A 25,215-nucleotide genomic window follows, 5' to 3' on the forward strand; every position below is an offset into this window, starting at 1 on the left:
CACCGAACGAGCACTTGGTTGGATTGAGCCTCATCCCATATCGCCTCAGCACATCAAATACATCTTGCAGATGTTTCAGATGATCATCCTTCTTCCTACTCTTTACCACCATATCATCAATATAGGCTTCCACAGTTTTTCCTATTTGATCCTTGAAAATTTTGCTAACAAGTCTTTGATAAGTTGCTCCCGCGTTTTTCAGTCCGAAAGGCATAACTTTGTAGCAGTATGTCCCTCGCTCGGTAACAAAAGAAGTTTTTTCTTCATCTGCCGGGTCCATAGGAATCTGATTATAACCTGAATAAGCATCCAGAAAGGTTAAACGCTCATACCCGGTGGTGGCATCCACCATTTGATCAATCTTAGGTAGCGGGAAGCTATCCTTTGGACAGGCTTTGTTCAAATTGGTGAAATCAATGCATACTCGCCATTTTCCATTCTTCTTCTGCACGACAACGACGTTAGACAACCAATCAGGATAGTGCACTTCTCTGATGAATCCCGCATCGAGTAGCCTATCAACCTCCTCGGCTATGATCTGGTTACATTCTGGAGCAAATCTTCGTTGCTTCTGCTTTACTGGTTTGAAATTGGGATTGACATTCAAGGAATGACAGGATACGGAGGGATTAATTCCAGGCATATCTAGGTGACTCCATGCAAATACATCGGCATTGTGAGACAAGAAGTCAATTAGCTCCTGCTACTCTTCCCTGGTCAGTCTTACTCCTACTCTGGTAGTTTGCTCTGGCTTGGACTGATCGATCTGCACTTCTAGAAGGGGCACTTCGGTCAAGTCAACTGACTCCTCCACCCTATTCTGCTTGGGCGGAGGTTCCTGTAATTGCTATCTGGGGCTTGCCGAACGGACGGGCGCCTTCCCTTTCCCAGCATATTTTAGTGTGACGGAGTAACACTCTTTGGCTGCAACCTGATCCCTACGAATGTCTATCACCTTATTTCCATCGGGTCCGAGGCACCTCATGACCTGATGTAGAGTTGAGGGCACACCTTGGACTCTGTGGATCCATCCTCTTCCCATCAAGAGATTGTACGAGGGGTGAATCTCCACAACCACAAAAGTTTCCATAAGTGCTCGTTCTGCAGCTTGAACTTCTACTTCCACCATTCCGATGGGCTCCACCCTCTTACCATCAAATCCTAATAGGGGATTTCCAGTGGGCTTGAGCCTCTCTGGTTTAATCTCGAGCCGATCAAATATGTCCCTCGGTATGACATTCGCACTACTTCCGGGATCGATCAGAACTCTGCGCAGCAGGCAATCCGCCACTGTCAAGTTGACTACCAACGGGTCTTCATGGGGGACTTGAACACGCTGCAGGTCTGTCCTGTCGAACTTTATCTGTATCGATGCGATCTGTTGGTGCAGAGTATTCACACTGCTGACCCTTTTCTTCATCTGCGCCTGCCGTAGGTGCGTTCGGAGTAGCTCATCTGAGTCTTCGCTAGGCTCGGGTCGACCGTGGATAGCATTGATTATACGAACTGGCTGTGAATTGTGGGAGCTTTGTTTCTGACTCCTTTTTACTTGCTCCATCGGTCGATTCTGCTCTATCGCCGAGCCTTGAACATAACTCGCGAACTCCCCTCTAGCTATCAACATCTCCACTTGCCTTCTCAAATTCCTGCATTCGTTAGTCTGATGGCCGAAATCGGAGTGGAAAGCACAATCTTTAGTCTGATCCCTCTGTTCGAGGGGTTGCCTAATTGGCAGTGGTGGATGAAACTTATCTTTGTTCTCCTGATATAGCCTCGCCAGAGTGACCTTCAATGGAGTGATCAGCTCTTCTTCCCTGGACCTCTTTTCTGCCTTCCAGGAGGTCTGACGTTGCGGCTGAGCCTGCTTCTGCCTGATCTTTGCCTTGGACTTTTCCTCGGTCGTGTCGCTGTCTGAGCATTGGCTGCCTCCTCTTCTTCTAGGCGCACAAAGCCATCGGCTCTTTCATTGAGTTCATCCATAGTCATCGGCGTGTTCACTACCAGACCGGTATGGAACGGAGTGCCACGTGTCATGGCCAACTTGAAGGCTTGAACCGCTGTAGAAGGGTAGCATTCGATCACCATACTCTTAGTGAGATTAAACCTGGTGAGAAAAGCCTGGAGACGTTCATCTTTGTGCTGTTTCATTGTGAATAGGCTCGAGATGTCCTTCGACGGACGCTTGTTCCCATAGTACTGGCTTATGAACTGATCGCACAGGTTTCGGAAGCTATCAATGGAGCTCCTAGGCAAGTTCTTGAACCAGCTAAGCGCCGGTCCATCTAGACTTGTTGGGAAACATTTGCACATTAAAGAGTCGTTCTCCGTATTCAGGGCCATCTTCAACTGGATATGGTACACATGATCGATCGGATCGGTTGTTCCGTCAAACAGAATAAAGACTGGCATAGCAAACTTCCTTAGATGTGGAGCATTCAGGATCTCATCAGTGAATGGTGAATCAACCGTCCGAGCCGCGGATCAGAGTGCTTCATTCTCTCTCTGGAGCCCAGCGGTAGCTCCATGAGCTACAGATTTACTCTCCGAACCGAATGAGTGATTGTAGCTATGGAGGGCCGGTAAGACGGATCGAATGACCATTCCTCAATGAGAACTCTTTGCCAAGGCGATACAGCTCGGTGGCGATCAACCTCTATCACTTCCTCTCGGTTGAACCTTCCCCGATGCGGATCGAAGGTCATGGCTTCGTTCTGTCTGATCTGCTTATGTCGTGGATCAACGTGAGTCGATCCTTCGTGATCCTCAACTCGACGAACATTTGGCGGCAAATCGTCCATCCTCCTTTCATCACGGTGGAGAGCTGACTGATTATTCTCGTCCTGCTCGCCTTGATGTGCGATATTAGATTGAATACCTCCTTCACCGGCCGGAAGTGGACGCGGAACCGCAGGTATTTACTGATGCTGCATTCCAGCTTTCAATTCTGCATTCTCTTTTTTGAGAGCTTCGATCAAGCTCATCAACTCCTCAAGCTTCGTTTGTTGGACAGCCTCCATCGGATTGGAGTTTTCACCTATCATTATTCCTGAACGGAGTAAAGGCATTAATCTCAAGTTCGTGAGTAGATCTGAGCTTCGTGAGCGCGAATTTTTCAGATCTGGTTTCGAATTCTCCGAATTATGCTTACGGTTGACGAGATCTGAATTGTCCGAATTCTAAATCCGTCAGATCCGCGGCCACAATCGAACAACTCGTTGTTGCATCGATCTGAAGCCACTTCCGCCAAAGCAACAGGAACTAAAATTCCTCCAGAATAGGTCACAATCGCTCAGATCTGGATCCAACTCCCAAAGATCGAGTTTCGTCTTCACGAATTGGTCTGAATCCATGCGATATTGATCAATGATCAATCAATCTTCAACGATTCCCACAGACGGCGCCAATTGAAGATGCAAGAAATTATTTTTATTTTTTCTCTCTAGAACTCTTACACTTCAACAGAATCATCCCCTTCTCTATCCATTACTTCTCATATTTATAGATACTTACAAACACTAATGAACTGCTAGATCTGGGCCCGTTCCTCTGTGGGTTTTGGTCATCTTTGATGGGCTATTCGCGTTCGGCCCATATGGCAGTATTTCTCTACGGGCTGGACCCAGCTGCTTGGACCGGATACCATGTTCGCGGGTCATATCCGGCCCGTGTCACTTCTGGCATCCTCATTCCCAAACCAAAACACTTATTAACAAGGAATTGGCTACATTCTTGAGCAGTAGAGTTCATAGGAAATTTTATAAATTGATGCCCGCGTTAATCTGATTCAGGAATATTCAATTTTTTGCAAGACATATCCACTGTCCTAATGCTCATCTGTCATTAACTTTTCATTTTTCATCCTAAATTCATGATCTACCTGCCAACCACTAATCAAAACACAAAGTTTTCATTTTTCATACTAAGGATATACCTACCAAGTTACCGACTACTAATCACAACACAAACTTCTCACTTTTCATTTTTTATTGGCAAGTAAACTTTTCATTTTTTATTTGTTAGTACACTACTCATTTTTCACCAATTACAAACCTACCTCACTAACAGCTATATATTGTTGGGGATTTTGGATAAATTTATAAAATCTCATATTTAAGTCCATTCACATAATCTTTATGAAAATTCACTTTGACTAAGACATTCATATCATAGTGTAATTATACCACAATATATATAATATAAATAAAACAATATATAAAGTAATACGCCAGTAAAATATATAAAATCAATAAGAGGTGTAAAAAAACTTCTGGCCTGTTTAATGGAGAGGCACGTAATATGCGCTGTTCTAAAGCCTTTACAGCCTCCCTACATGCAAGTTGTGATGACTATGAAAGGCTCCAAGTTACAACTCCAGTGTCCTCTATAAGCACGTTCACAGAGAGACGAATCACAAGTCTTTGTGTCATGTTGCCCATAAACTCTATATATACATATAATATTTTGGTGGAATGAAATAGAGGTTTAAACAGAAAAGAAATATAAAGGATGGAAGTACAAACCGTATAAAATCTATTATAATAACCATATATTTATAGGTTATTTTCACACCCTTAGCCAATAGACACAACTAGTCATAAGGGGTTACACCTCTTCAAAAATAAGTTTTAAAAACTTTTATATTTTATTCAAAAAACCTAACAATCCCCCACAAGTTTTTAAAACTTCAAACTTCAAAATATCATATAAAGATATAAATATAGATATATGAAAAAATAAAAATAACTTGGCAACTGAATACTATGCAATAGGTGCAAGAGTCTTCCAAACTTGAACTTGTACTTAGTGTTACTGTCTCCATCTGAGGAACTCGAGAGACTAGGTCATGAACTCGGCCCCTTGAATCAGACTTCAGCATGTAGCACACAAAGTATTGACTTAAGACTTGGTTAGCGATGTAGCGCTATTAATGGCTATGCGCTGGTATCTTGATTCTTATGAGAGTTACTAGAGAATAGCCCAATTCTCATAGTCGCGGCCTCACGACTACTCTAACTTAGGTGAGTCCTCCAAAGGTACGTGTGACCAATACCTTGCAAAAGTTTGCTTGCCTCGGGCTCATTCAGGGCAAATGCCCTTCCTAACATCACACTAAGCAGCATTAGTGCCATAGGGATGGATATGAGTTAATCTTCATGAGAAACTTCCTAAAAATATAGTGCTATAGATAAGTCACGCAGTATGGATTGCTTCTACCCGTTGAACCTAATTCATGGGATCTCCAATCACAAAGGACGGGTTACTTCTGAATGTGACTCCTTTGGGGCTTAAGCCCCATCCCCCTCGACACTTCTAGGACTACGCTCCTAGAAAAATAAGACATATATCATCAGTCTCATTATTATTTTCTTTCTCTAGAGAGTTCTAGGACTACACTCTTAGAAAGAAAAGACACTTGGTCTTTTTATTTTAATTCATCTTTGTAGTGCATGTATCTTCCAACTTGTATCGCTAGCCATTGACTTGAATCAACTGTTAACCTATCTCAAAGGCTAGAACAACACAACAATTAATTCATAAAATTTTTCTCTGGAAATAAAATTATAATCATTCCCTCTGCATAGAGTAGCATACTGAAAAAATTTAACTCATGCCAAAGAAGAGCATTCTCATCATCACAAAAAATTCTTACAATAATGATACATATAATTTTGCACTATATATACCCCCACATTTCAAGGTATTAAATAATTATATTCAACAAAATTTTATTACTAAATTCAATGTCAGATAGTTTTCACCATCTTATCCTTATAATACATAGTCTATATTATTTTACTTTCATATTAATATAATATCTAAAAAAGATCTGTAATATGCGTGTATTTCTTTATATATAATATATGGGTGATGCAATTTCGATTAGTATACATTAATGTATGAAAACATTATAAATAACATTATGAATTTTTTTTTTTTTTTAATGTTATCTCAATCTGCATCTTCATATATATATATATATATACACACACCCACACACACACACACACATTGGTATACTAATATAAATTTCTAAGGTATCATAAAGTAGTTAGAGCATTTATTAAGTTGAATCCCAATATACTTGATTCCCAGAAAAATCGATGTATGTTGTATAATGTATATCACGAGTCATGACAACACTAAAGTTGCATTACATATGAGTATGATACAACAATCACTTACATAGACCATATATAAAAGCTGAAAAAATTAACGACTATTTTATGAAATTTTCAGTAACACAAACAAAGTTTTATTGAATTGGGATAGAATATAAAATAAGAAGATTTAAATTTTCAAATACACCTCTCTCTCTCTAAAGAGATGTCACTTTTCTAACTGTACGATAGACAGAAAACATAGTCACCCTTCTTATTTGGGTATCCTTTGAACTTAGAAAACTTATTTCAGTCAAACTCCTCTGTAATTCAGATTTTCATACCATTAACAATAAATTTCAAATAGAATTAGTAACAATGAAATAATAATTGTATATATACATGTATGCGTATACAAAAACGTAGCGTTCTAACCACTCTGTATATATATATATAATTTTTCTTTTTTTCTTTTAAAATTTTTAGAAATAATTTCAGAGATGGATATTCCAATAAGATTAATTAAATCTCACTCCCAATTAAAGTAAATAACTTAGTAATTAGGTTTAACTGTATATGGACTCATTGTAGGATTTAGTTTCACTAGATTACTTTTCTAAAAGACACGATTTATTTTTTTCATCATATTTTTATTCAACGGTAATTAACTTCCAGAAGACAAACTTCTTTTAGAATTCAAAATGAAAAGGAGTGACAGTTTAAACACTTTTGTAAAAGACACGACTTTTACTAACGATTGTACACTAGCTGTACTGCTCATAGATAGAAACAACAACCTATAGAATTTTAATTTGATATAATCCTTTTAGTATTTTATACAATACTAATTAACCTCTGAACACTTTTTTTTTTAAATAAAATAAAATAAATAAATAAATCAAAAGAAAAAGGAGTTTCGATTTAAACATCATAAAAGAGACACTTCCAAGTGTTTTCAATCACACGGCTCTGCATATATATATATATATATATATATATATATATATATAATAACGTAGTTATAAATATACATCACCTGTTGTGGAAGCAATTTTACTCAAAGTAAAAATCCATATACAAAAGATATCCGACCATGTATGTCATTAATTTATTTATTTTAAATCTATATAAATATGTAAAAGCTTTATCTTCTAAAACTCGTATATAAACTAACATTAAAATATAAGGCTATAAAACAACTAATACATGGATTAGTAATAAAGGCAGAATAGAATTATAATTTCAATATATCAAGTTATAGAACAACCTGATATTTCACGTTTTTTTTTTTTTTACAGTATTATTTTTTCTTTTACGGTTTTAGAGAACAATTTATTTGAAATAACTTTAATAGTAAAAGCAGAATAGAATTTTAAATTTTAGATAATCACATTAGTAAAATGATGTGAGTTTTTGTTATTTTAGACAAAGGTAATAAACGTTCCGGATGAAACCCGGTTAATTCAACTAACAATAATCTTTTAAAGTAATTTACTCGAAGGTGTCTCCCAACACCTACTCAGAGTTTCCAATAACGTTGTAATTATAACAATGCAGAGCTCATAATAAAATAATTTTAATGTTAACCAATTAAATAACTATAACTATATGAATATATAGATATCCAATAGATATATTAAACTAAAATTTTCTAATACTCTTCTGGATTAATATTTAAGAACAAAAGAGTATCAGGTTAAATGTTTGTGCAAAGAGACGTGACTTTTCACTCTTTCATATAAGGATATTAAAAAATTCAGAAGAAAACTGTCTCCAGATTATATTACAACGTTTCTAAAAGACGTGATTTTTCAATAATTATATTTAACAGGTCATTATTCTTTTAGAATTCAAATGAAAAAATAGTTCAAAATTCTTTTAGAATTCAAATGAAAAAAGAGTTCAGAATGAAAAAGAGTTCTATAATTAAAAACTGCTTCATTCTTATAAACAATTCCTTTCCGATACTACATGACCATAAATCTAATTTCAGGCACATTCACATATAGTAACAACTAATCTGCATAGACTGAAAATAGATCCATTACATATGAAACATATAATTATCATTATCATTACACTAATTCTATATATCATCTTATCTTTTCATTTCGGACTGAAAACATGAAACACATGCAATACTAATCAACAGCATGAAAACACATACATTTCTGTTTAAAGGGGAAAATTAAAGGCTTTAGACTGTTGGGGATTTTGGATAAATTTATAAAATCTCATATTTAAGTCCATTCACATAATCTTATGAAAATTCACTTTGACTAAAACATTCATATCATAGTGTAATTATACCACAATACATATAATATAAATAAAACAATATATAAAGTAATAGGCCAGTAAAATATATAAAATCAATAAGAGAAGTAAAGAAACTTCTGGCCTGTTTAATGGAGAGGCACGTAATATGCGCTGTTCTAAAGCCTTTACAGCCTCCCTACATGCAAGTTGTGATGACTATGAAAGGCTCCAAGTTACAACTCCAGTGTCCTCTATAAGCACGTTCACAGAGAGACGAATCACAAGTCTTTGTGTCATGTTGCCCATAAACTCAGATATATATATATATATATATATAATATTTTGGTGGAATGAAATAGAGGTTTAAACAGAAAATAAATATAAATGATAGAAGTAAAAATCGTATATAATTTATTATAATAACCATATATTTATAGACTATTTTCACACCCTTAGCCAATAGACACAATTAGTGGGGTCACACCTCTTCAAAAATAAGTTTTAAAAACTTTTATATTTTATTCAAAAAAAACCTAACATATATATATATATATATATATATATATATATATATATAGCCCGAAGATACAATGCTTAGTACCATTCATCTCAACTCAACTATAGAGTACATTTGAAGACGTGCCTTCCTAGCCTTTCTTATGGTTGTCTCAACCATACTGCTTGCAGTGGCCAAACCGGCATTAATGCCGCAGATATAGAGCATTCAATGGCTGGAGTCGTTGGGGAAGTCGTTCCCCAAAACACATTATTTTTCGTAAACGTTTCGATAGGTGAGCCACCTGTTATTCAACTGCTGGCATTGGACACGAGCACGAGCGCGAGCGCTTAACGGTTTTGACACATGTTTATGAGTTTTGGGATGTGGAAGACCCAATTTTCCCACTCGTGTGGCTTCATTTTGGCGAGGCTATACTGCGATTAGGTGCGGCAAATGTTTTTATGGAGTTTCCTTTGAGAGGGGTATATTGTCTTGCTTTCCTTCCAACCAATGCAACTCCAATACTACGAAACACGCGGCAACTAAATACCAACTTTACTTAGACATAACTCTACCGCGAAATTTTATTGTTTAGGACTTTGATTTTGAATTTTTTAAGTGCTATAAAAAGGCAAAATGAAAATTTTGAGATTTCTTTAAGGTTGAAACAAACTCGGATTGTTTTAATTTTTGTGTACTTTTATTACTTTAGTTATTAGAAACTATTTCCAATTATTTTCCTGAATTTTCGAGACAGCGAAATTGTGTTTTTAGATTCCACCGCCTATATAAGTAATAGTTGAAGTAGTCAACATATCATCTTTTTTCTCAATAATAGAATATAACTTGTTTATCTACTCATTGTATCTTAAAAGAGTCCAAAATGTATCCTTGATGTGTTTATGTCATGTCCCAGTCATATCTGATTAGGAAAAAAAAAATATATTCACTATAAGATTACTTCTACCCATATCTGACAAATATTCAAATCGTATTCACGTATTAAAAAAGTGTCTAAATATTTGATACCGCCACGGCACTTTCAGAAAAGTATCAATCGTTTCTAGACTCCGTTCCATTATGTAATATGGAGAATGAATACTAGTATAGCCTAGAGTACTACGCCACTTGTTTATTTTTTTTTTTTAAATCATCCGCTTGTTAAGATATTATTTGCTTTAGGTGTTTGGGTTTTTTTGGATCAATCCTAGGAGTGAAGTGTGAACAGTTATGCCTTGAATAAAGAAATTTTATCATTAACTTTGTTGGATCAAAACTAAGCCGAATTATTTTATTGCAAGGGGAAAATATATCCGAATTATTTTATTGCAAGGAGAAAATATATATATATATATATATATATATATATATATATATATAAATATGTATATTTATAATCAAGGATGGACTCTTGAAGATGCATTTGAGAGAGAGAGAGAGTCACCCAAGTGACTAGTAATTAATGGGAAAAAAATTTCAAGCTCAACTTTGGAGTGCTTCAACCTAAAGTCCTTGAGAAAGTAGATTTGTGGACCTCACATGAAAGATCTCACAAATATTGTAAGTGAAGTGAGAGACAAGCACTAAGATAAGGCTAGAAACCATAATACAACTAGCATCTTATCTTTATCGTGATCCGTATGCAATCTACATAAATCAATCCTACTCCACCAAGTGTGCAGTTTATACTATAGCTCATAAAATACATTATTGTAAGACTCAACTCATACTTCTTTGGATTACTTTGGTCAAATATATTTTAAAAATTATTATTACTCATATTATAAATGTTTAATCTGTTTTTCACTCACACTTCAAAATTTATTTTTCATATGTGTCGGACAATTTTTACATGTTAAAAGAAATTGTTACCCTTTAACTCTATGTTGACTTAAAAAAAAAAATAGTTCAAATAACTTAGATACCCATTGTAAATATATATAATATCACAATTACTTATTGCTTTACATGTGTATGAGCTTTGCCTTAGTGGAAAAGTGTTAAAATACAAAGTTTTCATTTTTCATACTAGGGATATACCAACCAAGTTACCGACTACTAATCACAACACAAACTTCTCACTTTCCATTTTTTATTTTTTATTTGTAAATACACTTCTCATTTTTCACCAATTACAAACCTACCTACCTTAACAGCTATATATGTATATATATATATATAGCCCAACGATACAATGCTTAGACCATTCATCCCAACTCAACTATACAGTAGATATGAAGACGTGCCTTCCTAGCCTTTCTTATGGTTGTCTCAACCATATTGCTTGCAGTAGCCAAACTGGCATTAATGCCGCAGATGTAGAGCACTCAATGGCTAGATTTGCATATTTATATGCAAAACTAGCCGGAGTTGTTGGGGGAAGTCGTTGCCCAAAACACATTATTTTTCGTAAACGTTTCGATAGGTGAGGCACCTGTTCTTCAACTGTTGGCATTGGACACGAGCACGAGCGCAAGCACAAGCATGAACGCTTAACGGTTTTGACACATGTTTATGAGTTTTGGGATGTGGAAGACCCAATTTTCCCACTCGTGTGGCTTCATTTTGGCGAGGCTATACTGCGATTAGGTGCGGCAAATGTTTTTATGGAGTTTCCTTTGATAGAGGGGTACATTGTCTTGCTTTCCTTCCAACCAATGCAACTCCAATACTACGAAACACGCAGCAACTAAATACCAACTTCGCTTAGACATATTACTCTAGGGCGAAATTTTATTGTTTAGGACTTTGATTTTAAAATTTTCAAGTGCTATAAAAAGGCATAACGAAAATTTTGAAATTTCTTTAAGGTTGAAACAAACTCGGATTGTTTTAATTTTTGTGTACTTCTGCTACTTTAGTTATGAGAAACTATTTCTTATTATTTTCCTGAATTTTCGAGACATAGCGAAATTGTGTTTTTAGATTCCACCGCCTATATAAGTAATAGTTGAAGTAGTCAACATATATATCATCGTTTTCCTCAATAATAGAATAAAACTTGTTTATGTAATCGTTGTGAATTTAAGGTTCTTGCCTATATTACTTTTGTAGTACTATTCGCTTTAAAAAATAATAATATAATATATATTATTATATTATATAAGTAAATAATATAATTTTTTTACCATTTTATCCATGTAATAATAAATCAATAATTTGGAGTTTTGGTGCTAGATTTTTGTTAACTTTGTTTTCTAAAATTTATATATTTTTTTAATTAACTCCTAATATATTTTAAATTGCACTGAATTTTATGTTTATAAAAAAAAAAATTATAAAATCACCCGTTGTATCTTAAAAGTGTCCAAAATATATTCTTATTGTATCTATGCCGTGTCCCAGTCGTATCCGATCAGGAAATAAAAATATTCACTATATAGTTACTTCTAGTCGTATCCGACACGTGTTTGAAACGTATCCGCATATTCAGAAAGTGACCACCTATGACGTTCCGAATTTTTACAAACTCACATAAATAAATGTGACTCGAAAGTTGATCCGATAATGGATACGGAATGTGGAAGGGAAAATAAAATACATAGTCTATGAGGATATTCGGTATTCCTAAGATACAAACATGACTTCCCATTAAATCACGGAACTTAAAAGAAAACAAAATGCAGAATTAACATCTTAAAAACGAACAAGTTTAGTTCTAGGGCAAAATTGTAATTTTTATAAAGTTATAGATGGTATCGAGTACACCATTGGATAAATAACGAAAAATTAAGAAGTTCCATTAAAAAATTACTTGATTTGAGATTGGACGGAGGAAAAAGATCAAAACAAAAATCAAATGTCGTCGTGGCATGGTTGGGTAATATCCGATAACGTCACGACACCTTCAGAAGTGTCGCTCTGCTCCATTATGTTCGCTCTGCTCCATTATGTAAGCTGGAGAATGAATACTTGCATAGTATAGAGTACGCCACTTGTTATTTTTTATTTTATTTTTTAAGCATCCACTTCTTAAGATATTATTTGCTTAAAGTGTTTGGTTTTTTTGGATCAATCCTAGGAGTGAACACTGAACAGTGATGCCTTGAATAAAGAAATTTTATCAGTAACTTTGGCTGCAGATGTTTAATGTAAGAAATTATTGCAGGCTTTAATACAGGAACCACGTCGTACCTAGGTAGGTACAAGATGGTGAAACAAATTAATTATTTTTAATTACGGGTGAGTGGTGAGAGTGACCACAATTCATGAGTTCCCTAATTCAATATTTAAAAATTAAAAACGATAAGTGACAGTATTTTGATTGTGATATTTTTAAATAAATATTTAATTTTTATTTATTAATATATTATTTGCGATTTCATAGAAAACTCGAATTAGTTTAATTCAGGTTATAATAATGGGGTAAAATTTAAATTTGTAAAGTGAATTATCATTTATTATAACATACTTCCCTAATTTGAATTTTGAATGAAATAACACAGGAACTCATGTGAGAGGATTTTTTTTTTGTATATATAATAGTATACATTTAATTTTTTAAACTTTACAATTTGTAATAAATTTTGAAATATATATATATATATATATATAATTTTTCACATGGTAAAAATTGGTGTTCGAAATTAAAACAATAATAATTTTTAGGATAAAATGCAAAAAACACCCATATAGTATGTTATGAGTGTGTATCAAACGCCTCATGTGTTATTTTTTTTTTTATATCCATTTTCATCCTTTAACAAAATATATATTTTTAAACAATATGTAAAATGTATATATAAGGACAATTTAGGCAAACTCTATTTTAAATGTGTTAGGAAGGACATATTTGCACAAATTGAAACTTTAACGGTATTTTTTAAATATGAAAAATGTGATATGCACTATAAGCATACTATGAGTATTTTTTACACTAAGAATATAGAGTGAAACTTAAAACTATATCCTCACAACATTATTGTGTGAATTACTATTTATTGTAATGTAGTTCACTAATTGAATGAAACAGCAAGGAACTCACATGAAATGATTTTTATCCGGTGGTTCACGCCACATATATATGTATGTATGTATGTATGTATTTATTCATTCATTATGAGATTACATATGACGACCTTAATTACATGACAGCCGAGGCTCATGGATATGGTGGAATTGACAAGAGTATTGGTGATGGATAAGATCAAAAAGTACAGTTATATTTACTTCCACAAAAAACATTAATGGTGGATATTTGGTGTTTCTGTAGCACCAGCTAGACCTTTTGCTGCTGCATCCAACACCAAGATGTGCATCATGCTGCTGTTGGATTCTGTTGATGATGGATTATGCGCAACCCGGATCTGATCTAACTTCCTGAACAGAGAGAAGAAGAGGTGATCCTACAAGCACCGGTGTGTTACCGGTGGAGTAGGCTCCGACGAATAAGTCAGTGTGCGAACTAATCTCTTAAGAGAAATCAAGAACTTGAGTTAGGGTTTTTTGCGTCCCTCCAAACGTTGATTACCCCGCCTTTTTTATAGGGCTTAGGTTAAGATGTCACGTAGAATTACCTTATTGTAATCTGTAGACTTAATCCTCATCGTAATCTTTAATCCTTATCACAATCTTTAATCCTTATCGTAATCTGTAAAGCCTATCTCAATCTGTAATCCTTATCGTAATCTGCAGAACCTATCTCAATAGTGTGTTAATTTAGCAATCTTCCCTTAATTATGGATATTTAAATTATACATCCATCAGTTGCCCCCCCGTTTCGGAGGATTGCTTGTCAAACCACCGGAACGTTAATTCCAAAATATCACACAATAATATATAGTTAGAATTGCAGAGCCTTGTCCATTAGCCTGACTTATATTGTCATTTCGCGAATACAGACAGGGGTCATAGTATCACATTGGCAGCTCGTATATGTGGCAAGCTCGTATATTTGTCGTATATTGGCAAGCTTGTATATTTGTCGTAGTGCCACATTGGCAGCTCGTATATGTGGCAAGCTGCCATGCTGGTAGTCTACCGTTATGTGGCAAGCTGCCATGCCATGTTGCCGTGGTAAGCTGTCCTGCTGGCAAGCTGCCGTTATTTGGCAGGTTGCCCTGCTGGCATGCTACCTTTATTTGGCAGGCATGCTGCTTTTATTTGGTAAGCTGCCATGCTAGCATGCTGCCTTTATTTGGCAAGCTGTTATGCTAGCATGCTGCCGTTATTTGGCAAGCTGCCCTGCCAGCATGCTGCCGTTATTTGGCAAGCTACCCTGCTGACATGCTGCCTTTATTTGGCAAGCTGTCATGCTGGCATGCTATCGTTATTTGGCAAGCCGCCCTGCTGGCATGCTGCCTTTATTTGGCAGGCATGCTGTTTTTATTTGGCAAGCTGCCCTGCTGGTATGCTGCCTTTATTTGGCAAGCTGTTATGCTGGCATGCTGCCGTTATTTGGCAAGTTGTCCTGCTAGCATGCTGCCGTTATTTAGCAGGTTGCCCTGCTGGCATGCTACCTTTATTTGGCAGGCATGCTGCTTTTATTTGGCAAGCTGCCATGCTGGCATGCTGCCTTTATTTGGCAAGCTGTTATGCTAGCATGCTGCCGTTATTTGGCAAGTTGCCCTGCCAGCATGCTGCCGTTATTTGGCAAGCTGCCCTGCTGACATGCTGTCTTTATTTGGAAAGCTGTCATGCTGGCATGCTGTCGTTATTTGGCAAGCTGCCCTGCTGGCATGCTGCCTTTATTTGGCAAGCGTGATTTGGCAAGCTGCCCTGCTGGCATGCTACCGTTATTTTATACTTGATTTTATTGACATCTTTAGTCGGCTTGTCCCTTTAATAAGGAAAGTAGATTAAGACGAGTTTTACGTAGCTCGTAATAAGGTAAGTAGATGAATACGAGCTTCACTCAGCTCCCCCTTTAACAGGGGAAATAGATTACTATGAGTTTCACCCAGCTCACCTTTTAACGAGGGAAGTAAATTACTATGAGCTTCACTCATCTCACCCTTTAACAAGGGAAGTAGATTAATACGAGCTTCACCCAGGTCACCCTTTAACAGGGGAAGTAGATTAATACGAGCTTCACCCAGGTCACCCTTTAACAGGGGAAGTAGATTAATACGAGCTTCACCCAGGTCACCCTTTAACAGGGGAAGTAGATTACTATGAGCTTCACTCAGCTCACCTTTTAACAAGGGAAGTAGTTAACCCCTTATCTTTTTACGAGGGAAGTAGATTACTATGAGCTTCACTCATCTCACCCTTTAACAAGGGAAGTAGATTAATACGAGCTTCACCCAGGTCACCCTTTAACAGGGGAAGTAGATTAATATGAGCTTCACTCAGCTCACCCTTTAACAAGGGAAGTAGTCAACCCCTCATCTTTTTACGAGGGAAGAAGATGAAGCTGACCCTTCATTCTTTTAAGGGGGAAAGAGGTGTGGTCTTGACATGGGAGTCATCTCCTTTGACGGTTGTCTCAGGATTTTGGCAAATCGTTGACACTTGTCGCACTTTTTAACGAAGTCAAGTGCATCTTTCTGCATGGTGGGCCAATAGTATCCTAGTCGGATGGCCTTGTTAGCAAGTGACCTACCCCCAACATGGTTTCCACAAACTCCTAGGTGGATCTCCTTTAAAATGTAGTCAGCTTCCTCGCTAGAAACGCATCGTAAATACGGTATGGAGAAGCTTCTCTTGTAGAGCACCCCTTTGATAAGCGTATACCTAGCTGCCCGCATCTTGACCTTTCGAGCTTATGCTCGGTCTGTTGGTAGCACCCCATCCTTGATATATCTGATGATAGGATCTGCCCATTCCACACTCAATATCGTTTGTTGCACTTCAATTTGTCTCTCCTGAGATATAGATGGTTCGTCCAAATATTCCAGTGGTATATTCTTATTGATCTCAGGTTCAATGCAGTAGCTAGCCGGGCTAAAGCGTTTGCTTTCCTATTCTCTTCTCGTGGTACTTGATGAATTGAGAATCTTTGGAAGTGATTCTTTAATTCCTTCACCTTTTGTAGGTAACTCTTCATCTTCTCGTCTCGTGCCTCATATTCCACTTGAACTTGTCCAGCGACCAGCTCGGAGTCGGTGTACATATTTAATTGCTCAACCCCTAGGGCATTTGCCACTTTTAATCCTGTTATCAAGGCTTCATACTCTGCTTTGTTGTTGGTTGCTTTGAAACCAAACCGAAGTGCGTACTGTATACTTTCTCCCTCTGGGGAGACAAGAACAAGCCCGGCTCCGCTAACCTGAACATTAGATGACCCATCCACGAACAAGTCCCAGACTACTTCTGGGCCCATCTGCTCACTTAAACCTGGTTCTGTCGAAAATTGGGGTTGTTTCTCCTCTTTTGGAGGGGTAAACTCAACTAAGAAATCAGCCAACACCTGAGCCTTTACTGCTGTTCTTGGCTTATACTGAATGTCGAACTCTTCTAACTCTACTGACCACTTCATCAGTCGACCAGAGCTTTCTGGCTTGTGTAGGACTTGTCGAAGGGGTTGATCTATTAGGACCACTATCGTATGCGCTTGAAAGTATGGTCTCAGTTTCCTGGCGGACACAATTAAAGCAAAGGCCAACTGTTCCATCCTTGGATATCTTTCCTCCGCACCCCTAAGTGCTCTGCTCACAAAGTATACTGGCCTTTAGATCCCTTCTTCTTCTCGTATCAGAGGTGAACTGACAGCTGTCTTGGAGACTGCAAGGTATATGTATAGTTCCTCTCCCGGTATGGTTCGAGACAATAGTGGGGGAGAACTAAGGTATTGCTTTAGTTCTTTGAACGCCTGCTCACACTCTGGGGTCCATTCAAACGCCTTCCTTAGCACACGAAAGAAAGGTAGACACCTGTCAGTTGACCGAGAGATTAGCCTACTCAAGGCAGCAATCTTCCCTGTTAGTCATTTTAGATCCTTGGTTGATCTTGGCGATCTCATGTCAATGACTGCTCGGATCTTCTCTGGATTGGCCTCAATTCCTCTTCTGCTTACCATATATCCCAAGAACTTTCATGAGGAAACCCCAAAGGCACACTTGCTGGGGTTGAGTTTCATCTTATGCCTCCTAAGTACCTCGAAGGTCTCCTGCAGGTCAGTCAAATGGTCTTCAGCTTTTAAGCTTTTCACCAACATGTCATCAACATATACCTCCATGTTTCTACCAATTTGATACTTAAACATTGCATTCACTAGTATTTGGTATGTTGCACCAGCGTTCTTAAGCCCAAACGGCATTACTTTGTAACAGTACAAACCTCTATCAGTGATGAAGGCCATTTTTTCTCTATCTGAGGTGTACATAGATATCTGGTTGTATCCAAAAATATGCATCCATGACACTTAATAGTTCGTGTCCAGCCGTTCCCTCAACGAGCATATCGATTCTTGGGAGAAGAAAGCTGTCATTCGGGCAAGCTTTGTTAAGGTCGGTGAAATCCACACATAGCCTCCACTTTCCATTTGCCTTCTTCACTAAGACCACATTTTCCAGCCAGTCGGGGTAGTACACCTCTTGAATAAAGTCGACTTTTAAGAGCTTTTCCACCTCTTCTGATATAGCCTGATTCCTTTCTGGAACGAAAGTCCTCCTCTTTTGTCTGACAGGTTTGAAGTCAGGATTTACATTTAAGCGGTGCTCCATGATAGTGGGGTCTATACTCGGCATGTCTTCATGCAAATACGTCTCGATTCTTCCTGAAGAATTGAGTAAGTTCATCTTTGATACCTGGGGGGAGTAAAGACCCTATACTCACTTTTTTCTCGGGCTCACCATCACCAAGGATGACCTCTTCTAGCTCCTCTGTAGGTTCTGCTCTATGAAAGTCTGGTCTATCTTTCCCTTCCAGCCCTTCAATCGTAAATGCCTCTTGCGATTTTGTTTTCTGAGAGAGGCGACATAACATTCGCGAGCTATTGTTTGGTCCCCTCTTAGCTCTCCCATACTATATTCAGTTGGGAAACGCATCAGGAAATGGTAAGTGGACGTGATTGCTTTCATGGCATTCAATGTTGTCCTCCCCATGATAATATTATATGATGATGGGCAGTCCACCACTACAAAGTCCACCATTACAGTGACCTGCTTTGGATTGGCTCCTACAGTAACTGGAAGGGTAACTGCCCCCAGTGGATATACTTTGTCGCCTGAAAATCCCACCAGTGGTGACTTCATGGGTCGGAGCTTCTCTCGGCCAATTTTCAATTTCTCGTACGCCCTAAGAAATAGTATGTCAGCCGAGCTACCATTGTCTATCAGTATTCGTCGAACAGTGAAATTAGCAACGACCATGGAAACTACCAGAGGGTCATCATGGGGCTGGTGAATTCCCTTGTCATCTTCTTCAGAAAAGGTTATGACCAGCTCCTCAACTCGAGGTAATTTTGTTGGAGGACTTGTCATTCCAACTTCATTCACCTCTGAAAAACTCCGAATTCTCCTAGCATGAGACCTCCTAGCCGAACTTGTCTCACCACCACCAGCGAAGCCACCCGATATAACTTTGATCTCACCCATTGGTTGGTGTTGAAGAGGGCGATCATCTCGGCCCTCCCGGGCTGGGTTGGAGCCTCCTTTTCCATTTCTAGTTGTGAATTTGCGTAAATGACCTTTACGAACAAGGTTTTCGATCTGGTTTTTGAGGCCGAAACAATCTTCTGTGTTATGTCCATGGTCCCGGTGAAACCTACAGTATTTACCTAGAGACCTCTTTGTTGGATCAGCTTTTAGCTTTGGCGGCCATTTCAATGATGCGTCATCTTGAATCTGCAAAAAGACTGGCTCTACAGATGTATTTAAGGGGTATAGTTATTATACCTGCCTGGGCTCACTGGGCGGCGAGACGATCTGTCAGCCTGGTTGTTTGAAACCATCAACTCTGTCATGCTTGTAGGGGCTTCTTTTGATAAGGAAAATAGGAACTTAGAAGTCTATAGTCCTCCCATAAAGGCTGTGAGGGCAACCTTGTCGTCCAGCTCTTCTACCTGCAGCATATCAGTGTTAAAACGACTTATGTAACCACGGAGAGGCTTTCCCTTCTGCTGTTTCACATTCAATAAGTGTGTTGCTGTCTCCTATGCCTCTGCCCAGCGATGAAGTGTCCAATGAATTGTTTGCTTAACTCATTAAAGATTTCAATGGAGCCTGGCTTTAATTTATTGAACTAAAGACGAGCCCAACCCTTTAATGTGGTAGGGAAAGCCCTACACATAATCTCATCCAGTACGACTTGCAAATACATAAGAGCTTTGTAGGTCTCCAAATGATCGAGAGGGTCCCGCGTCCCATCGAAGCTCTCAAGAGTTGGCATCTTAAATTTGCTAGGTAGAGGACAACTCATAACATAACAGCGAGGCTAAATGCTAGGTTGGTCTTCTGTACCAGATCGTTCACTGTGGCCTGGCCCTTCCCTTTCATTGCTTGCATGACGTCTTTGACCCTAGTTCCCAGATCTTGCATCTACAGATTGAAATAAGTGACGTCTTCAGTCTTGTCACCAACACAACCAGAGGTACCTGCACGGAGCCTGGTGTTATTCCGTTCAAGAGACCGATGGTGATGGCTTCTCTGTTGACCCCCTATTTGACTAAGCTCAGCGTCGTTGTCAATCCTACGGGAGTCATTATTGGGCACTTCATTATTCTCCACCTCATTAAGGGCGGCTAAGCGTTGTAGAATCATTGAATTTTGCTGGACTAATTGGTTCATTCCCTTATTTAAGGTTTAAACCTGTTGTTCCAACGCTGTGACGCGTTTCTAATCGTTTGGGACGGCGGGGGGTTGCCTCGTCGAGTCCCTTGATCAGAAGTTTGCAACGCTTCGTATTCGCCAGCAACCAGACCAGATCGCAATCGAACCATACTTTATTTAGAGAACTAAAATCGTTCCCACAGACGACGCCAACTGTTGATGATGGATTCTGCGCAATCTGGATCTGATTTAACTTCTTGAACAGAGAGAAGAAAAGGTGATCCTACAAGCACCGGTGTGTTACCGGTGGAGTAGGCTCCAACGAATAAGTCAGTGTGCGAACTAATCTCTTAAGAGAAATCAAGAACTTGAGTTAGGGTTTTTTGCGTCCCTCCAAACGTTGATTACCCCGCCTTTTTTATAGGGCTTAGGTTAAGATGTCACATAGAATTACCTTATTATAATCTGTAGACTTAATCCTCATCGTAATCTTTAATCCTTATCACAATCTTTAATCCTTATCGTAATCTGTAAAGCCTATCTCAATCTGTAATCCTTATCGTAATCTGCAGAGCCTATCTCAATAGTGCGTTAATTTAGCAATCTTCCCTTAATTATGGATATTTATTATACATCCATCAGATTCATTTCCTTTTAGAATTGAATACCCCTTATTATGTATAAACTGAAGATTATTATTGTTATTACTTTTTTAGCAAAGTTAAGCAAGTTTGTAATTTTGTATTATATATATATAAATGTACATAGCCCATTATATAAGGTCGGACCCTATATAAATCACTGAGCCCAAATTTGGTTCAATTTGATAATTATTAGCTGGGATTAATGTTAACTCGTAGGCATGTAAATGAATCGAATTGAGGCATGCACCTTGCTTTATCTGTTAATTGATCGAATTTCCTTGAGTTTTGTCAAGAGCTCTCCACTAGCCTACTCAAGCGTATTATTTTGCATTCTTATTTATCATTATATGAAGTCAAAGCCACTATATTTTAAAAAAATAGAGTTGATCCAAATACTACATGAACATGAAAAACACTATTCATTTGATGAAACTATCTTTATTATTTCCATGTAGCACCCTTGTGCACAGTGATACCACCTTTGTACACGAAAGTACTGCGTACTATTTTTGCTGAAGACCACCATGTCATCAAAATTGTCTGCAAAACAAAAAAAAAAAAAAAAGGAAAAGAAAGTTAACTTGTGATAAATAAAAATAAAAATATATATAAAAAAAAAAAGGTGGTACCTTGGTGCACAAAATGGGTACTTGGAAATAGTAAGGATAGTTTGAGCTAATGAACAAGGATTTTTCATATCAGGTAAGTATTTTGACTAATTTCATTTTTCTGAAATATCATGTCTTTGACTCTATTAAATGATAAATAAAGATCAAAAACTCTATATATGCATAATAATTATAAATTCACTTCAATGTATTGCAAACTTCCCTAGAGCTTTTTTTAAGTTCTAGTTAGTAGTGCACTGTGTACCGGACACATCACAACCATCAATGTTGTACATACTCAGGAACGAACGGCTACGATGTGCCCGGTGCACCGAACACACAGTATTTTTTCTTTTTTTTCGAATGTTAAAACACACCATAAATATTCTCCTAGTTGGTAAGCCAAAAACCTCAAATCTAATGAAAATTTGTGATTCTAAGAAGTATACTAGTATTTCTAGCCAGCATAATTAATTAATCAAGTTACCTAGCTTCCTGTAAATTAATCAATTAGGTAGTAAAGTCGATTGCTAGCCAGTGGCCTATGATGAAGATGTTAGAAATTAAATTTGATTATATTTTAAATGTCTTTGAAGGTTATGAATGTTTTTTATTTGATATTTAATTTTATGTTTATGTGAGTTTTTATTGGAGTTAGTGGGGGGCACGAGAGTTACAACTAGTAATGGTCATGTTGGTTTGTGGGAGTTTTGCCTACTAAATGTTATGTTAGTGTGGTGTCAATTTTTCATTTACATTTATGTTTTGAAGCCTATATTATAACCCATGTATTGTACCAATTTTCAATCAAGTGAAATAAAAAGTGTTTTCCTCCATTTTTATTCTCTTCCAAACAGTATAGTGTTGTGTGTGTAACTAGGCCACTATTTCCAACAAAGTGGTATTAGAGATAGTTTGTTAGAGAGAGAAGAAATGGCAAACAATTCAGTTCTATTTCAAATGCCTCGATTCACCAAAGATAACTATGAAAATTGGCGTATCCGTATGAAGGCAATTTTGGGAGCACAAGATGTGTGGGAAGTTGTTTCCAAAGGTTATGATGAGCCAGAAGATGAGGCAACTTTGTCTCAAGCCAAAAAAGATGTTTTACAAGCCATGAAAAAGAAGGACCAAAAGACGGTGATGACCATCCATCAATGTTTAGATGATGGAATGCTACAAAGAGTTGATAGTGCAGAAAATGCAAAGCAAATATGGGAGATTCTTCAAAATTCCTTCCAAGGAGTTGATAAAGTGAAGAAGGTTCGCCTCCAAATGTTACGGGATAAATTTGAAGCATTGCATATGATGGAATCTGAATCAATTTCAGATTATTTTTCGAGGGTCCTGGCTATTGTAAATCAATTAAGAAGATATGGCGAAACCACCATGATTGATACAAGGGTCGTTGAAAAGATCCTTCGATCGTTGGATTCCAAATTCAACTATATTGTTGTAGCCATTGAAGAGTCAAAGGATTTGGATTCCATGACTGTTGATCGACTCATGGGTTCGTTGCAAGCTCATGAAGAAAAGGTGGTAAAGAAACAAGAAACTTTGGAGCAATCGCTACAAATAAAGTTTTCGTTGAACGAAAGAGACGAAAAACATGGAGTAAATCAAAGGGGTCGAGGGCGTGGAAATGCACGTGGCCGAGGAAGAGGCTGTGGAAGAGGAGAAAGAAGTGCTCAACACATAACTAACAATGAAGAAAAAGTCCATGACTCACAACAAATAAGAGGTCGTGGTAGAGGAAATTACTCAAGGTCATATGGAAGGAGGTATAATAAGTTTCAAATTCAATGTTACGATTGTCAAAAGTATGGTCATTATGCTTCGGAATGTAGAAATATTGCTAAAGATGTTGAAGAAAAGGCTAATTATATTGATGAAGAAGTGGAGCCTACTTTGTTATTGGCATACAAAGGTGAAAGGAGTGAAGAAGATGTGTGGTATCTTGACACCTGTGCTAGTAACCATATATGTGGTAGCAAAGAGAAGTTCGTTGATATTGATGAATCAATAAATGGCAAGGTGACATTTGGAGACTTATCACAAATTCCGGTAAGAGGGAAAGGTAAAATATTGATTCGTTTGAGGAATGGGCATCATTAATTTATCTCTAATGTTTATTATGTGCCTAATATGAAGAACAATATTTGAGTTTGGGAAAACTGTTAGAAAAAGGCTACAATATTTCAATGAAGGATTGTAGTCTTTCAATAAGAGACCCATTGGGTAATTTGATTGCCAAGGTTCCAATGACAAATAACCGGATGTTTTTGCTAAATATTCAAGCCGACGAGGCTAAATGTTTGAAGGCTTGTTTTAATGATTTAACTTGGCTTTGGCCCTTGAGACTTGGGCACTTGAATTTTGGAGGATTAGAGTTGTTGGCCAAAAAGAAGATGGTGAAGGGATTGCCTTTCATTAGCAATCCAAATCAATTATGTGAAGGATGTCTCGTTGGAAAGCAATCAAGGAAAAGTTTTCCTAAAGAAGCTACCACAAGAGCTACGATGCCACTGCAACTTATCCATTCGGATGTTTGTGGTCCAATTTCTCCATCATCATTTGGTAAGAATAATTATTTGTTATTATTCATTAATGATTTTAGCCGAAAAACATGGGTGTATTTTCTTAAACAAAAATCGGAGGTGTATGGAATTTTTAAGAAATTTAAAGCACTTGTTGAAAAACAAAGTGGCTATGATGTAAAGGCTCTTCGATCCGATAGAAGTGGTGAATTCACATTAAATAATTTCAAAAAATTTTGTGAAGAAAATGGAATTCACCAACCTTTAACGGTTCCGAGATCACCCCAACAAAATGGAGTTGCAGAAAGGAATAATAGAACCATTCCCAATATGGCTCGAAGCATGTTGAAAAGAAAGGAAATGCCTAAAGAATTTTGGGCTGAAACGGTTGATTGTGCAGTGTACTTGTCCAACCGGTGTCCTACTAGAAGTGTGCAAAACAAAACACCACAAGAAACATGGAGCGGAAGAAAGCCAAGTGTCTCTCATTTGCGGGTTTTTGGGAGCATTGCCCATGTGCACGTGCCAGATGAAAGGAGGACCAAGTTAGACAATAAAAGTGAAAAAATGGTATTCATTGGCTATGATGTAAGTTCCAAAGGCTACAAGTTGTACAATCCAAGCAATGAAAATATTGTCATTAGTAGAGATATTGAATTCAAAGAGGGAGCCACATGGGATTGGAACACTCCAAATGAAGATTATAATATTTTTCCAATTTTGGATGAGAAGCAAGAAAATGAAGGCATGGAGCAGCCCATTTCTCCACCAATATCACCTCTACCACCATCAATTCAAGATCAATCAACTCCATCATCATCAAGTTCAAGTGACACACCACCACTTCGCATAAGGAGTCTTCGTGACATATATGACGAAACAGATGAGGTAACGGAAAGGTTAGGTGATCTAACACTTT

At 37.4% G+C, this 25,215-nt stretch overlaps 1 protein-coding gene across 1 annotated transcript; it reads right to left on the minus strand.

Moving 5' to 3' along the window:
- Positions 1-18,611: 18,611 nt before the first annotated feature.
- LOC132270446 (uncharacterized) lies at positions 18,612-20,525 on the minus strand. The gene is made up of 2 exons (XM_059771626.1): positions 20,333-20,525; positions 18,612-19,600 (listed from the first exon to the last, which is right to left on the minus strand). The coding sequence occupies exons 1-2, from the start codon at positions 20,523-20,525 to the stop codon at positions 18,612-18,614; spliced, it is 1,182 nt and encodes a 393-aa protein (XP_059627609.1).
- Between the last annotated feature and the right edge of the window lie 4,690 nt (positions 20,526-25,215).

The sequence above is a fragment of the Cornus florida genome, unplaced genomic scaffold (assembly GCF_030987335.1).
Source record: "Cornus florida cultivar Cherokee Brave unplaced genomic scaffold, ASM3098733v1 CherokeeBrave_3.0.0_Hap2_Chr08, whole genome shotgun sequence".
In the NCBI taxonomy this organism is placed as follows: Eukaryota; Viridiplantae; Streptophyta; class Magnoliopsida; order Cornales; family Cornaceae; genus Cornus; species Cornus florida.